The 15,729-nt window shown below is 35.9% G+C and overlaps 1 protein-coding gene across 1 annotated transcript in view; it reads left to right on the top strand.

The window, feature by feature from the left end:
- Nucleotides 1-9,943, top strand: part of TBC1D23 (TBC1 domain family, member 23) — a 57,226-nt gene extending 47,283 nt beyond the window's left edge. Inside the window, exons 16-18 of the mRNA XM_008570357.1 lie at nt 3,018-3,122; nt 5,954-6,148; nt 8,305-9,943. Coding sequence (XP_008568579.1) covers nt 3,018-3,122; nt 5,954-6,148; nt 8,305-8,386 — 382 coding nt within the window. The 3' untranslated portion in view covers nt 8,387-9,943. The remainder of the gene's footprint in view (nt 1-3,017; nt 3,123-5,953; nt 6,149-8,304) is intronic.
- The last annotated feature ends 5,786 nt before the right edge of the window (nt 9,944-15,729 follow it).

The raw sequence follows: 15,729 nt of genomic DNA, 5'->3' as shown, positions 1-15,729 counted from the left end.
GGGTTGCGCTCTCGTTGCTGGTCCCCGGTACGGGCGCGACACCGAGGGTTGCGATCCCGTTACCGGTCAGTAAAAAAGACAAAAAGGAAAAAAAAAACTATTCCAAAGAACCACAGTTCTGGGGTTCTACCTTTGGTTTTCCTTAAAAGAAATTAGGTCATGGTGGACATTTTAATGTATAATCCATCACTTCTTAGCCCCCAGTAAGATACCCCATCTTACTGTCATTAAAAGATAAAGATTTCATAAGTTTAAGGTTTAAAAATCTACTGGATCATCAATTAGGAAGAGCAAAAGAACTTTACTAACTTAATAATTCTGTATGGCTTTACAGTTTTTATACTAACAGAATGTCTGAAATTTAAATCAGAATATCAATTGTAGCAATACCTGTGAAATTTTTAAAAACTCTAGTCATACTTTGCATGAAAGTTAAGCTTTGGAATAATGGAGTTGATTTTTTCTCAGCTCATTTCAATATTTTCAGTGATTAGAAACTGCATTTTTAAAAATAATTGTTACTCTGTAATAACTTACTCTTTTCAGGTAAGAGTAAGTTATTTATTGTGATTGTTCCTATAAAGTGCCAACTATAGGACTTCCTATAATTTTACCTAAGAATATTTTAAAGGAGATTGCTTCTTTTAAAAGCATAATCTATTTATTTGTGAATCATTTATTTTCTCCTGTTACAGGACCATTGAATCAGTCTAATTTAACTGCCAAGTTTTATTCCAATTTCTTGATTTTTTTTAACTTAAATTATGTTCTGTGGTCCATAAGCAGATAAATTTATTTTGAAAATAGAATTTAATGAAAAGTTAGAATGAACTGGTTTTCTTTCTGAGCTCAGTAAATTAAGTCCTGGTCAAACTGTTTTGTTAGATGTTTCTCTTATCACTATGGCAAAAGCTATATAGACACTGCTTTTTAAGAATTGTTCAGTCATTGAATTTCATTAATTTTTAGCCAGTCTTTTTATGAAATATCTCAATAATCTTTAGCATTCTTATTCATAAAAACTTTGCACTAGGGGCCGGCCCGGTGGCGCACTGGAGAGTGTGCCGCTTGGGAGCGCGGCGGCGCTCCCGCCGAGGGTTCAGATCCCATGTGGAGACTGGTTCCCGCTCACTCACTGGCTGAGCATGGTGGGGGCGCAACACCGAGGGTTGCGATCCCGTTGCTGGTCCCCGGTACGGGCGCGACACCAAGGGTTGAGATCCCATTGCCGGTCAGTAAAAAAGATAAAAGGGAAAAAAGAAAAAAGAAAGTGAATTGCTTTTTTGTATATCAGCAATGAGCAAGTGGAATTTGAAACTAAAATTACATTTCCATTTCTATCAGCACCCAAAAACAAAAAGCTATTTAGGTATAAATCTAGCAAAATACATACAAGATATATGTCAGGAAAATGACAGAACTCTGATGAACAAAATCAAAGAACTAAATAAATGAAGAGGTATTGCATGTACATGAGTACAAAGACAAATACAAAGTATTGTCAAGATAGCAGTTCTCTCCAACTTGATCTATATATTTAATGCAATGTCAATCAAAATTCCAGAAAGTTATTTTGTGGATATAGACAAACTGATTCCAAAGTTTATATGCAAGGGAAAAACCCACAATAGCCAACATGATATTGAAAGAGAAGAACCAAGTAGGAGGACTGAAACCAGCCAACTTGAAGACTTACTATAAAGCTACATTTATCAAGACAGTGTGATACTGGCAAAAGAACAGATAAACAAATCAGTGGAACAGAATAGAGAGCCCAGAAATAGACCCACATAAATACAGTTGACGACTTTTGACAAAGTAGCAAAGGAAATACCGTGAAGCAAGGATAATCTTTTCAACAAATTGTGCTGGAGCAATTGAATATCCACATGCAAAAAGATAGATGTAGACACAGCTCTTAAGCACTTCACAAAAATTAACTCAAAATTGATTATAAACCTAAATGTAAAACACAAAGCTGTAAAACTTCTACTAGGTGAAAACATAAATGAATTTATTTATGGCAATGACTATAGATAGAGCACTAAAGGCATGATCTATAAAAAAAGAGTTGATAAACTGGACTTTTTCAAATTAAAAACTTTTGCTCTGCAAAAGACAATGTCAAGAGGATAAGAGAAACCACACACAGAGAAAATATTTTCAAAAGGCTCATTTGACAGCAAACTGTTATCCAAAATATGTGAACTCTTAAAACTCAACAAGAAGAAAACAAACAACCCAATTAAAAAAACAAGCCAAAGACTTTAACAGATTATTCACTGAAGAAATATAGATGTCAAATAAGCATATGAAAAGATGCTCTACATCATACGTCATCAGGGAAATGCAAATTAAAACAATAATAAGATACTTGTATACACCTATTAAAATGGCCGTAAACTGGAACACTGACAAAATCAAATACCGAGAAGGATGTAGAATAACAGGAACACTCATTCATTACTGGGTGGAATGCAGAATGGTACAGCTAGTTTGGAAGACAATTTGGCTTTCTTTCTTTTTTTTTTTTTAACAAAACTAAACGTAAACTTACCATACAATTCAGCAATTATTCTTCACTTTTTGGTATATATTCAAATGAATTAGAAACTTTAGAAACTTACATTCACACAGAATCATGTTTTTACAGATGAAGAAACAGAGGCACAGAAAGGCTAAGTAACTTCCCTAAGGCCAAACAGAATCTAAGCATTGGTTTTAATATGAGTATTGAAATTGTTTAAAATTGAATTTTTACAGATTTGAAAGCATACAGCATATCAGGTCCCCTTCCTAACTTGTAATTTCCAAACTTGTAATTTACTAACTTGTAACTTCAGCTACCAATTTCTTTATCTTTTTTCAATTTCCTTAACTTAGCTATCCTAAAACTATGGGTGGTATGTGAGGGGCAAAGAGCATTACATTTTTTGTGAATATTCAAATGATTCTTGGTGAAAATCTTTGATAACTTCTGAAGTGATGATTTCACCCCTAAAATTCTTTGATTATAGGCACGTGAGCAGCAGTGACAGAGTGGGCAAGCCTTACCGTGGCGTAAAGCCTGTTTTCAGCATTGGGGATGAAGAAGAGTATGACACAGGTATAGTAATGCACCTGTAAACAGATTGCTTTCCTCAGTCACCAGGAGTAATTATAGAGGTTATTCTGGAACGTGCCAAACAACTGCTTAAAAAAAAAAAAGATTCTGTAGAAGTCTTCAGCTGAGGTCTTACCTGATGATAATTTGTAGGTTATCAGTATAGAAACAGTATTTAAATCTATGGGATAGTATTTAAATTCCTTTGATCACCCACCTAGGAGATTTAGAGTTGTGGGACTGAAGTTCAGAGAACTTCAAAATTGAGACATCGTTTCAAAGCCCTTTGAAACTGGAGGCAATATTCTGAAGGGCCACAAGATGGGGATATTGTGTCAGGGAAATTTGTCTCTATATTTTGTTGTGGTTGTCTTTATATTTTAAAAAATAATTTATTTGGTTTATAATTCCACTTTCCAGATTATCCTGATTAAGTAATCATAATTAATATTAATTTGTGTATAGAGTTATAAAAAAAGTATATAAATGCACAAAATAAGAAAAAAAGACTCCTAAATCTCACCTTGCCTTTTCTACTAGTAAATACATATTTCATATTTTCCATTTTCACCCATATAGCTCTTCATTCTCTTTCTGTCACACGAACATACCATCATTTATTTAACCAGTCTTCTTCCAGTTGATACTGGTGGTTTTCCAATTATTTGTTTCAAATGGCAGTGGATATTTTTATACATATATCTAGGTGAATTTTTGAAAATATATCCAGAAGGTAAATTCTTAGCAGTAAGATTGCATGATTAGAGGGAATCACAGTTGATGTTTTAGTAGATATTACAAAATCATTTTCCAGAAAACTTGAATTGAGGTAAATGTGCTATTTCTAATAGCTTCTTTTTCTTTTTTCCCTCTCTCTTGCCATCTTCCTGTTATCTATCAGTCTCTGTCTCTCCCTTAACATTTCCACTTCTTGTGTTAACAAAAGGGAGAGGTGAATGGATGAATAAATTGTGGTATATTTACACTTATCATGTCTATACACACATATTTACTCCATGGAAAATTTGGACAGTAATGAAATTGAGAAAACTAGAACTATGTATATCAACATGCATAGATTTCATAAGGGTTGCTGAAGAATGCAATTGAATAGTCTACTTTCTGTATACATTTTATTTAAACTGCAAAACACTACTTATATTATTTAGAAATACCATATATGGTTAAAGGAAAGACGTGGATGGCTGATAACACCAAATTCAGGTAGTAAATACTTCTTGGTGAGGATGGAAGGGAATGTGATTGGAGAGAGATACATGAGGGCTTCACTTTTATTTAAGGTGGAGTGTAGATACATGGAATTTCCTTTTTCATTGTGTCTCTCTATATTTTGAAGTATTTATTAAAAGGCAAAGGGAAGAACATTTATAATTACTAACCCTAGAGACTGTAATTCCCTTTTTTTAAATTAGAAAAACCAAATAATTAGAATGCTTTATATTACTTTCATGAAAAAAAAAAAAAAAACCTGAATAGGTTTTTACTTATTTATCCCAGGATTAATTTTATAGTTATTTTTCTTAAAATCAAAAACCAGCAAGAGAAAAATAACTCTGCCATCTTTATCCTCAAGATAGGTGATTATTGTTAGAAAACAATTTTTTTTAATTAACATCATCCAACATACAGACTAAACTCAAAATTTTCAGAGTGTCACCGAAGTGTCTTTTATAGTCTGTTTTTTTCATCCTGATTCAGGATCCAATAATGGTTCACACATTGCATTTGTTATTTTTCTTCAGTCTCACCCAGTGTACAACAGTACTTGCCCCATCCCCCTTGCTTCCCGTTTTTCTTCATGATAAATGAATCCTTTGAGTCCAGGTCAACTGTCCTGCAGAATGTTCCATATTCTGGACTTGTGTGATATTTGTCTTATTGTGTAACATAAAAATGTAAGAGTATTATCACTGTATTAAAGGTGAGCTAAGGGCCAGCCCAGTGGCACACTCGGTAGAGTGCAGCGCTTGGGAGTGTGGCGGCGCTCCCGCCGAGGGTTCAGATCCCATATAGAGACCGGTCCGCTCACTGGTTGAGCGCGGTGCGGGTGCAACACCGAGGGTTGCGATCCCATTGCCGGTTGCGATCCCGTTGCCGGTCGCGGTACGGGCGTGACACTGAGGGTTGCGATCCCGTTACCAGTCACGAAAAAAGACAAAAAGGAAAAAAAAAAAGTGAGCTGAGATACAAAGGAGATGTTCATAATTCTGTGCTTATTTTGCCTTTAGGGTTCAGTTACAGAATATTATAAAATATGTAAGAAAGCCCAACTATTGCCTTGTGATCTTTGTTACTAGATATAGGCTATGTGTGTTGAAAAAGAACAGCTTATAAGTATAGATAATACTTTTAAAAGTCTGAAAGGTAGTATATTCCATCACAGTAAAAAGTCTATTATTTTAAAGGTTGCTATATTGAATTGTGCTTTTTATTGTAGAATATTATATCTTTTATCTTAGTTATAGGATTATCTGTTAATAAAATATTAATTTTGCATACAATGAAAGGAAAATTAAAAGTTTTTATTATGTAGGTTATTTGTGAATAGATCATCCTTTGTTTAAATTTTTTTAACTCAGAAGTAATTTCATTTAGAGTTGAACACTTTTTATAATTGGGGCTGTTGAAGCAACACCTGTTTTTGAATTACATTTATTTAAGTTTTTTTTTTTTTCTTTTATGCTCTTTTTTCTCTCAAGTCATCTGTTGATCACTGCAACACATATGTACTGTTTAAGGGAGATTCTTTCGCGGAAAGGATTGGCTTATATACAGTCTCGACAAGCACTAAATTCTGTAGTTAAAATCACGTCACTTTTTTCTCTCAAGTCATCTGTTGATCACTGCAACACATATGTACTGTTTAAGGGAGATTCTTTCACGGAAAGGATTGGCTTATATACAGTCTCGACAAGCACTAAATTCTGTAGTTAAAATCACGTCCAAAAAAAAACATCCTGAGTTAATTACCTTCAAGTATGGAAACAGCAGTGCTTCAGGAATAGAAATCTTGGCAATCGAAAGGTAAGATTTTTCTGAGGATGACATCTGAATTACTGCAGTTCGTAATTAGACACAGTTTCTCTATTTTGGAGACTGGATGGTGGAATAGGATACTTAAACTGTTTCATTAGTATTTCTGGCTGTCTTTTTCTTCCCAATCCTTAGTTATATGTCGTTTAGCTGTTTAGTACATGACTTCAGTAAATGTCACAGCTGATTTTATTAACTTTCTGACCTAAGGGTCCTTAAGAATAATCTATACCAGTGCTGCCCTAAATGCTGGTTTGCAATGAAATAAGAAACTTGTCTCAGAATGTAAGTCAATGTTTTTGTTTTCCTTCATCAAAAAATTCTTGTTTTGACAAATTATCAGCGAATAAGCAGTGTGCTGAGTGGTGAAGTTGATTTACAATCTGGTACAAACTCTTCTAATTTATAGATAAAAATGTGAAGGCAAGAGGGGTTGAATGACTTCCCAGATCTTGACACCTCGCTTGTGATAAAAGCAAGTATAGGCCTCTTGACTCCTAATCTGTGGTTTATTCCATTTTGCATCAGTTCAGGTTGTTCTTCTCATGAGATTTGGGATTACACTCCTTATTTATTTATAAGAGTGCTTGGATACATAGTAAGCTCAAGGTAATGTTTGAGCACTTTTAAATAATCAACTTCAATTGGAAGGGAAAATTAACTTCTTTCACCTTGTACTGATAGGTGGCAAACTTTAGGAATATATACTTTTATATGTAACACTAAAAGAAAATAATACCTACTTTTTAAAAAATAAAAATTGTTTTATTGTTTTATGTAATAATAAATATATTTATAATATGAAAATATTCAAATAATGAAAAAAAAAAAGAATATGTCACCTAAATCCCATCCTGTTAACACTTTGTTGAATATCTTTCTGTGCATATATATACATATATTAAAATCTAGGTAAATGAGATACAGGCATTTTTTTGTATCTTGATTTTTAAAAAAACTTACTAGTATAGTGTGAATATATTTACATTTTAATAAATATAAGTTCTTAACTTTTTAATGGTAGTAGTCTGTTACCTGGATATTCTCAGGAGATTGATTTAATCAATCCCCTATTGGCATTTAGATTGTTTCCAGAGTTTCACTGTTAACATTCTTTTAATGAGCCCTTTTAAAAATCCATATTTACACACTTGTCCAGTTAGTCTTCCCAGGATAAATTTGTACATATAGATTGAGTGGGTCAGAGGTTACACATATTTTAATATCTTCTTATAAATTAATCCTAACCAAAGGACATTTGAATTATGACTCTCTCATGTGATAGTAGTTGAGAATTATGTTTTAAAGGTTTTTACATAAATTTTGCTATACAAATTAAAGTTTATTATATATAGATCAGGACTTTATTTTTAATCCAAAGTTTTCAAAGATTGTCATAAAGTTGAAGATAAATTAGCCAGATTCTCTGCCTCCCATCCCTTGTTCTTAGATACTTACGTTCTGTCTACTGCCTTGTACATATAACACTTAAGATGATTTACACAGTGGAATTTTTTGTTAGGTTTTACAGAAAATGTTTTTTAAAAAATGGTATTTTTATGCTCCTGGAAAAGAAAAAGGATATTTAATCTATGGTGTTGATATTTTGTAATAATTGCCATGCATTTTGTCTTTTTTAATATTTCAGATCCTGTAACATTATTTAATGTACATAACCTCTGTAAAATTGGGATAACTATTACTATTTTATATATAGGAATCTATTTTAGTGAACTTAAATTACTTGCTCAAGGTCACACTATTAAGTATTGAAGTTGTCATTGTCTTTGGAATTAGATACCATCAAATTGGGACTTTGTAGCTGATTAAATTATATATATACTGGGCAGCAGAATATTACATTTTTTTATCTTGTGTTTTATTATCCAGTTATAATGTATAATTAATAATGGCTCAAAGAATTTTAGCTCTATGCTATATGGAAAATCACACTGCGTTTACATTTAGATTTTCTTTCTTTCAAAATAAGCTTTTGAATATATGTTGAAATAAGTTATGGGGAATATATAGGAGGGCATCTCTGCTGGCTTTGTGGATCAGGGAAAGCTTCCCATTGGAGGTGACATCTCAGCTGAGTCCTGAAGGGAAAGCACTATATTAATATATGTATATATTTTTTTCCATAGGTATTTGATTCCAAATGCAGGGGATGCAACCAAAGCCATAAAACAACAGATCATGAAAGTTTTGGATGCTTTGGAAAGTTAATATAAAAGAAAATTATTTAAAAAGAAATTAAGGCAACCAAGAGAAACATGGACATATATTTCCTGAGTGAATACTAACCGGAAGCCCTTCATTTGCCCACAGGGGTGCTTAAATAGCAAGTCTAAGAAAGTGTAAATTATTATAATCAATCTCTGGGCAGTTAACCTTTCTTTAAAATTTTTCTTTTGCATTTTTGGTTTTATAAAATGATTTCTAATAAAGGTCAGTTATTAAATGACTTTAAAGTAACTGACCCTGTGCTGTGGTGGACTTAGGGTACAGAATGCAGTTCTATTTTGAAGAACTGTTTTAAGGGGACATGAATTATTTTCAGGTTTAAAAACAACTGTACACATATATATTTGCAATGTCTTCACTGAAAATTAGAGATAGAATTAGTTGAAGAGATTTCCTTAATTGCTGCATTTAGTTTTACCCACTGAGCAATATCACAAACTGAAAACATACGTTAATAATCAGCTCACTGTTTCTGTTCTTAAAAAGAGTGAAATGTTTTTAATGAGATGGATGAAGATTCCAGCCAACTCAAAATACAATCCAGCTAGTGAAATGTTGAAACATCAGTTTCTAAATCGCCTTTGCTTCATTAGCTAATTATTTGGACGCTAAGTGCTTCAGAGATACTAAACTTCATCCTAACAGTTTCTAAGGAGCAATTAAAAGCATTACAATAAGTAGGTAGTCGTGTTAAGATTAAAATTAGCATTTGGGGGACCGAATTGTATTTGTAAAAATATCATTGGTCTTTATTACAAGTGGATTATTTGACTTAGGATATCTCAGAACAAGTGTTGAGCACACATTGAGTTATCCTCATTGAGATTATGGTCTCTGATCACACTAAATATCCACTTTAATAAAAGCCAGATAATCAGAGAGCTGTATAAATTACAATTGTTTTTATCATCACTTTCTGAAATTTCCTTCTTTTCTTTTGGTTTTTTCTTATTAAAGTTCCAGTGTTTTGAAACTATTTTTATTTTGTTAATGTGACAAAACTGAAAAGTGATCTGCTTTATTTTGCAGCTTTCTCAATTTAATTTATTGTGGTTCATATAAGACACATTTGGGGCTATGGAATGATTTTTCATACAGTGCGTTTGGGAATAGCAAATACTTACTTACAATCTGTCATGTCCTAAAATATAATGGATTATCTTTAAGGGGTTGATGGAGAAATATTCATATGTACCCTGTTAACAGCCAGTTATTTTAATTTACTTAATGGAAATCAAGTGGATAAAAGGCAACATATGAGTAATTCAAGAGACTTTATTCTAATGTCTAATAAAAACAGTTTGAGTGGTTGGAGACATTTGCATGAAATGGTACCTGGTGCAATACTTGATATTTATAACTCTCCCCTCAAACTGTTGTATTGCATTTTTTCCCTTTTCTTGGCACCTCCTTTAGAAATATCCTGAAGTCTCATTTTTACCCATTTCAACCATGGGACTTTTTCATATTAGTGTAAAGATGTTTGTGTTACTGTTTATAAATTACAATTGTAAATAAAACAGTACAGTTTGCTCAAAACTTTGCTCTTAAAGATGCCTTTTTCCTTCATTTGTAAATCTGTGATTGAAGGCTATTCTTTTAGTAGAATTTAAATGTTCAGATATCAGGTTAGTAGGTATTAGGTTCATATTTCTGTTCATCTAGATTTTAAAATTTTTGAAATAAATCTATCAGAATTTTGCTTTGCATAAGTGTTAATAGAATGGAAGGACAAGTTACATACTGTGAAAAAATACTTGCATAATATGCAACAAAATATTCATGTTCAGGATATATAATGACTTTATATATACATATAATACAGCAATAAGAAAACAAAAAATGGACAAAAGACTTGAATCATTTTTCCAAAAAAATATATATGAGTGGCAAATAAGTACATAAAAAGAGGTTCAACATCATTAGCTATTAGGGAAATGCAAATCAAAACCACAATGAGATAACACTCCACACCTATGGGAGTAGCTAAAATTAAAAAAAGCTGACAATGCCAAGTGCTAGTGAGGATATGGAGCAACTAGCACATTTCTACATTGCTGGTGGGAATAGAAAATGGTACAGCCACTGTAGACAAGTTTGGCAGTTTTGTATAAAGTTAAACATACTAGGGTACTTGAAAAAGTTCGTGGAAAAGTAGAATTAAGAGGTAGTACAGGCTGGCTGGTTAGCTCAGTTGGTTAGAGCACAGCCTTATAACACTAAGGTCACGGGTTTGGATACCCATACTGGCCAGCCTCCATTAAAAAAAAAAAAAAAAAGAATGTATCTTCCCATGAAGATTTGTACTTTTTGAAGTACCCTCATGCATCTACCATACAACCCAGCAATCCCTCTCTTAGGTCTTCACCCTAGAGAAATGAAAGCTTATGTTCATGCAAAAACCTGGACATGAATGTTTATAGCAGCTCCACATAAATTTCCAAAAGCTAGAGATAACCCAAATGTCCTTCAAAAGGTAATGGATAGCCTGGCACATTCATCCAGTAGAATACTGCTTAGCAATAAAAAGGAATGAACTATTGATACATGCAACAACATGGATGAATCTTAGTGGCAGAATGCAACATGAAAGAAGTCACTTTTGAAATACTACATAATTTCACTATTTTACATTCTGGAAAAGGCAAAATTATGAGGACAACTGATCAGGGATTAGGGCTGAAGGGAGAGTTTGATTATGAAGGAGTTGAACAAGGGGATTTTTTGGGTGTTAGAACATTACACATGTCGGGCCTTAAAAACTAACACCACCTTAAGTGACATTACAAGCGGTGCCATTATGGGCCCACAAGGGTGTATTAACATGGCAGCCTTACGGCGCTGGGAGGAAGTAGGGTGGGAGTGTCTGTGGGAACCTTGCCTTAGCGCTTATTGGTCAAATACGTGCTTCCACGCTGGTGAACACTGCATGATTGCAATAGCTAGGCATTGAGACAGGATGCATGCTCTTGACCTTTAAGCTGATAGGATTATATAAAAAACCTCCCTTCCCCATTTGCCTTTAAAAGCAAATGCTTGTGTGATAATAAACGGAACGGCTCGACAGAAACCCTGCCGTGTCTGAGTGTCCTTTAACGGGCTGGTTGGGGCCGGCGGTGTGCTCACCTCTCTTCACGGCTCTCTTCCCCCGTAGCTTCCCAATGGGGACCGGAGGGAAAGAGGAATCTGGGCCATTCGCTCGCCCACCAAAAGGAACGAGGCTAGGGCTGTTCGGGTCAGCCAGCGGCAGACCCGACATACACAGATCTATATTGTGTTAAAACTCATAGAACTGTACACCAAAAAGGTCAGTTTTACTACATATAAGTGAAAATATTTTAATAGTCATAAGCAAATTCAATAAATACTATTCTCAAAATCCAACTTTTTTTTTAGCGTTTTCACATTTCATATTTGATCCTTTCAACTCATTTGTGAAGAGGCAGAGCAGTAAAGAAATTTAAGCTAATTATATGTGTGAGGTATCTATCACTTTACCACAGTGCCTATGGCAGTGGCTGACATGTAGTGGCCGTCATCCTTTACACTGAACAAATGAAAACAAGAATAGCAAAGGGTTGCAAACCGGGTGCTTAATGCTGAATGTGACATTTTGTGTGTTCCACAAGATTTCTGAAATTTGAACTAAGTGGCAACATTTAAAAATCAATAAATTTTTGCATAATGGATATTTGGCTTCTAATGGATATTTATTGAGCTGATATTTTGTGCCAAGTACTTTTTAAGCACTTATGTTGTTTTATAGTCCTCAAAACCCTATGATGTGTGTGCTATCATTTCCATTTTATGGATGGACAGTAAAGGTGGAAAGTAGATAAGTGACTTCTAAGATCTTAAAGCTAGTAAGTGGTAGAGGCAGGATTTAAACCCAGACAATCTAATTCCAGAGTTCATGTTCATAACTGCTGTACTATGCCATCTCTTTATGCTGGCCTGGAAACAGTAGGCCAGTGATAGTGGCCTTGGGTTAACTACTCGCTTTTTTTCTCTTCTCGTTGCCACTTTACTCTATAGGTACCTGTATAAGTACATGGATATATTAAGTTGCTCTCCCTATATTAAATGACTTGCCCCAAGTCACATGGGCTATCAGCAGTTTTGAACTCAGGTCTTCTGATTTCTAAACAATTGCATCAGAAATTTAAAAACAATTTTATCCATCTATGTGTGTATGTTTACATGCAAACACACACTTGGACTCCTCCCTATATGAAGCTCTAACCCAATATGATAATTTCCAAGTTTGATCCTCTGCTTTCTGTATCATACTCTCTCCTAGGATTTTATCCACTCTCTGAGTCTCTAGTCTTTTTTTTTTTTTAAAGATGACCGGTAAGGAGATCTTAACTCTTGACTTGGTGTTGTCAGCACCACACTCACCCAGTGAGCAAACTGGCCATCCCTATATGGGACCTGAACCCATGGCCTTGGTGTTATCAGCACCGCACTCTCCCGAGTGAGCCACAGGCCGGCCCTGAGTCTCTAATCTGTGCAAATGACTCTAATTCTTTCTCCTGATTTTCAGCCCCTTATCTCTGACTGCTCTTAAGTCATTTGCATGTTCACCTCACCCTCCCAACATGAACCGATGTTCCCCCAGGCTAACTTCTCTAATACTAAGGAGCAATTGGAAGAATGCTGACAGAAAGGGGACCAGTTATGAAGTGCTTGCAGCAGCTTTCCCAAGGTGAGGAAGCAGCTGTGGGTGGTGGTGGTAACTGAAAGGAGGTAGCAGGGACATTTCATGAGTAAGAAGGGCCCTGTTTCTAACCAGAGGTGGGGGATGAAAGACTTGAAAGACACAAGTGACAGATTTCTTGGAGAACAGATTTCTTGGAAACCTGGGCATAAATGGTGGTGTCTATGAATAAAACAGCTGGGGGGAGAAGCTCTTTTGGAGTATCATGATACGTTTAGTTACAGTTAGCCGAGTTTGAACTGATGTCAAGACTTGTAAATAGAGATGGCTCACAGGCAGCTGGAGATGTTAGAATAGTTAGTTCCTTTGGAGCAAAATTAGAAATCTGACTAGTGTCAGACTGGAAATGGTCATTTAAGCTGTGATAATTGGGTAGTAATGGGAATAGACACTGAAAAAGGAACACCAGATTTTTAGCCGGGCTTTAAAGATGTATTTGGTCTAAGAGTTGTATTTTTTGGCCTCTTTTCAAATGTCAGATGAAAGGGACCACAGAAACAAAGGCAGAGCTGCTACAGTTGAAGGGGCAGGGAGTGGAGTGGTTGCAATGAGGGCTGCCCAAATTCAGCCCTTCCCTTGCCTCTAAATCCCTTTATGTACGGGTGATGAAAAGGTTCTGAGGGTGAGGTAACTTGCCCTAAGTATTAACATTAAATCAGTGGCAGAGCTAGAACTACAACCCAGTGCCTAGTTTTTCCATTATGCTCAGAAAGATCTAAAGAAAGGTTTTAAAAATGCAGCTTTCACTTTCATTTACCTTTCCCTTCTCTAGAAACACCCCCTAGTGTCCAAGTCAGGGGCTTTCCTGCACGCAATTAAGGGCATAGCACCCACATGCTGTTGGGCTTGTGGCCCTCTACTGGTTCTACTTCTCAGATGGCTCCTTCCCAGGCCCCTCTTATGCATGCGCCTTTCACAGTCTGCCTGTGTGTTCTCATCCACATTCAGCACTTCCTCTTAGTTAAACTGTCGATGACTCCTAAATCAATCTCAGCCAGACATCTTCTGAGCTTGAGGCTTATGTCCAACTGCCTATTGGGCATCTCCACCTGGCACTTCAAGTAACATGTCCAGCCAGATTTAGGACCACTGTTAGATACAACCTTATGCCAATAAACTTGGAAATCTAGATGAAATGCATGACTTTTTTAAACATTGTAATTGGCCAAAATTGACTCAGAAACCTCAATGGGTTAATAAGCATAGCAGAAATTAAAAGGTTATTAATAATCTTCCTGCTACAAAGCCAGGTCCTGATCGTCTGTTAAGCTGCAGAAAACTCATAATTACTATGTATTTTCCCCCAACTTTTTATTATGAAAGTTTAACAAACTTTTACAAAGTTTTAAAATAGTACAATGTACAGCTATTTATCCTTCTATTTAATCATAAACATTTTGCCCTATTTGCTTTATATTTATATAAACATTTTGTTTTCTCTATTTTCAAGTTAGTTATACAGTCCTACACTTCACCCCTAAATACTTCCTCATGAATTTCTTAAGAGTAAAGACACTGTCTGGCATAATCATAATACCATATCACACACAGAGTAATTCATCAAATACCTAGCTCGTATTTAAATGTCCCTTATTGTCCCCAAAATGTTTTTATAGTGTTCTTTTAAAAGCCAGGACCCCTCTCAACATAAACTATTCCAGAACATTTTAAAAAGGTAAGTTTTGGGCCGGCCCGGTGGCGCACTGGATAGTGCGCTTGGGAAGCGCGGTGGCGCTCCCGCCCGAGGGTTCGGATCCCACATACAGACCGGTTCCCGCTCACTGGCTGAGCGAGGCGCGGGAGTAACACCGAGGGTTGCAATCCCGTTGCCGGTCCCCGGTCCGGTACGGGGGCAACACTGAGGGTTGCGATCCGTTGCCGGACACGGAAAAAGACAAAAGACAAAAAATAAAATAAAAATAAAAAAGGTAAGTTTTAAAATTCATTTAATTAATGATTTTTGATCCGTAAGTCTGACAAGGATCAAAAACACGAAGCAATCTGATAAATATAAATGCAGATGTCCTAAAACAGAATATTAGCAAACAGATTTGAGTATATCAGAGGATTGATTTGTTGTATTTAAACTCTCAGCATCTCTTTCCCTCTTCCCCCTTATGTAGCAGCCTTGTAGTCAGATCCTACCACGTCTTGCGTGCTTAAACCAACCAGCGTCATTCCATCGCCGTTACAGCGACTTGTTAAAATAGCTCAAGCCAGTCAGAATGTGGTATCACTCTGGCCACAAAGGCGATCCAACCAGCAAGAAGTTCAGTCCTTTTGCTGAGGATCGGCAAACGCTACACTTCAGGGCTTCTCCACCACGGGGAACACGGTTGTTGAACATTTACCAGCACATCACCTTGACTTAGGCCGCCCCCTCCTCTCCCCTTTGCATTTCGAGGCATTCTTCTTTCCCAACCGCGTGGTAATTAACCGTTTCTCGTTGGTTCCTGCCAGTGCAAACAGCAGGCGCTTAGCGAGTGTTCCAGGCGAGCAGGAGTGCATACCCTGCCCCCTCGCAGCCTGTTGGCCCAGAGGCGGGGCGGGGCAGAGCCGCAGCCCCGCCCACCGACGCGCGGCTTGGCCCCGCCTCTCGCGGCGT

Source organism: Galeopterus variegatus, unplaced genomic scaffold (genome assembly GCF_000696425.1).
Source record: "Galeopterus variegatus unplaced genomic scaffold, G_variegatus-3.0.2 Scaffold596, whole genome shotgun sequence".
Taxonomy (NCBI): Eukaryota; Metazoa; Chordata; class Mammalia; order Dermoptera; family Cynocephalidae; genus Galeopterus; species Galeopterus variegatus.
The sequence above is the reverse complement of the archived record's forward strand: the minus strand, read 5'-3'. Positions and strand labels throughout refer to the sequence as shown.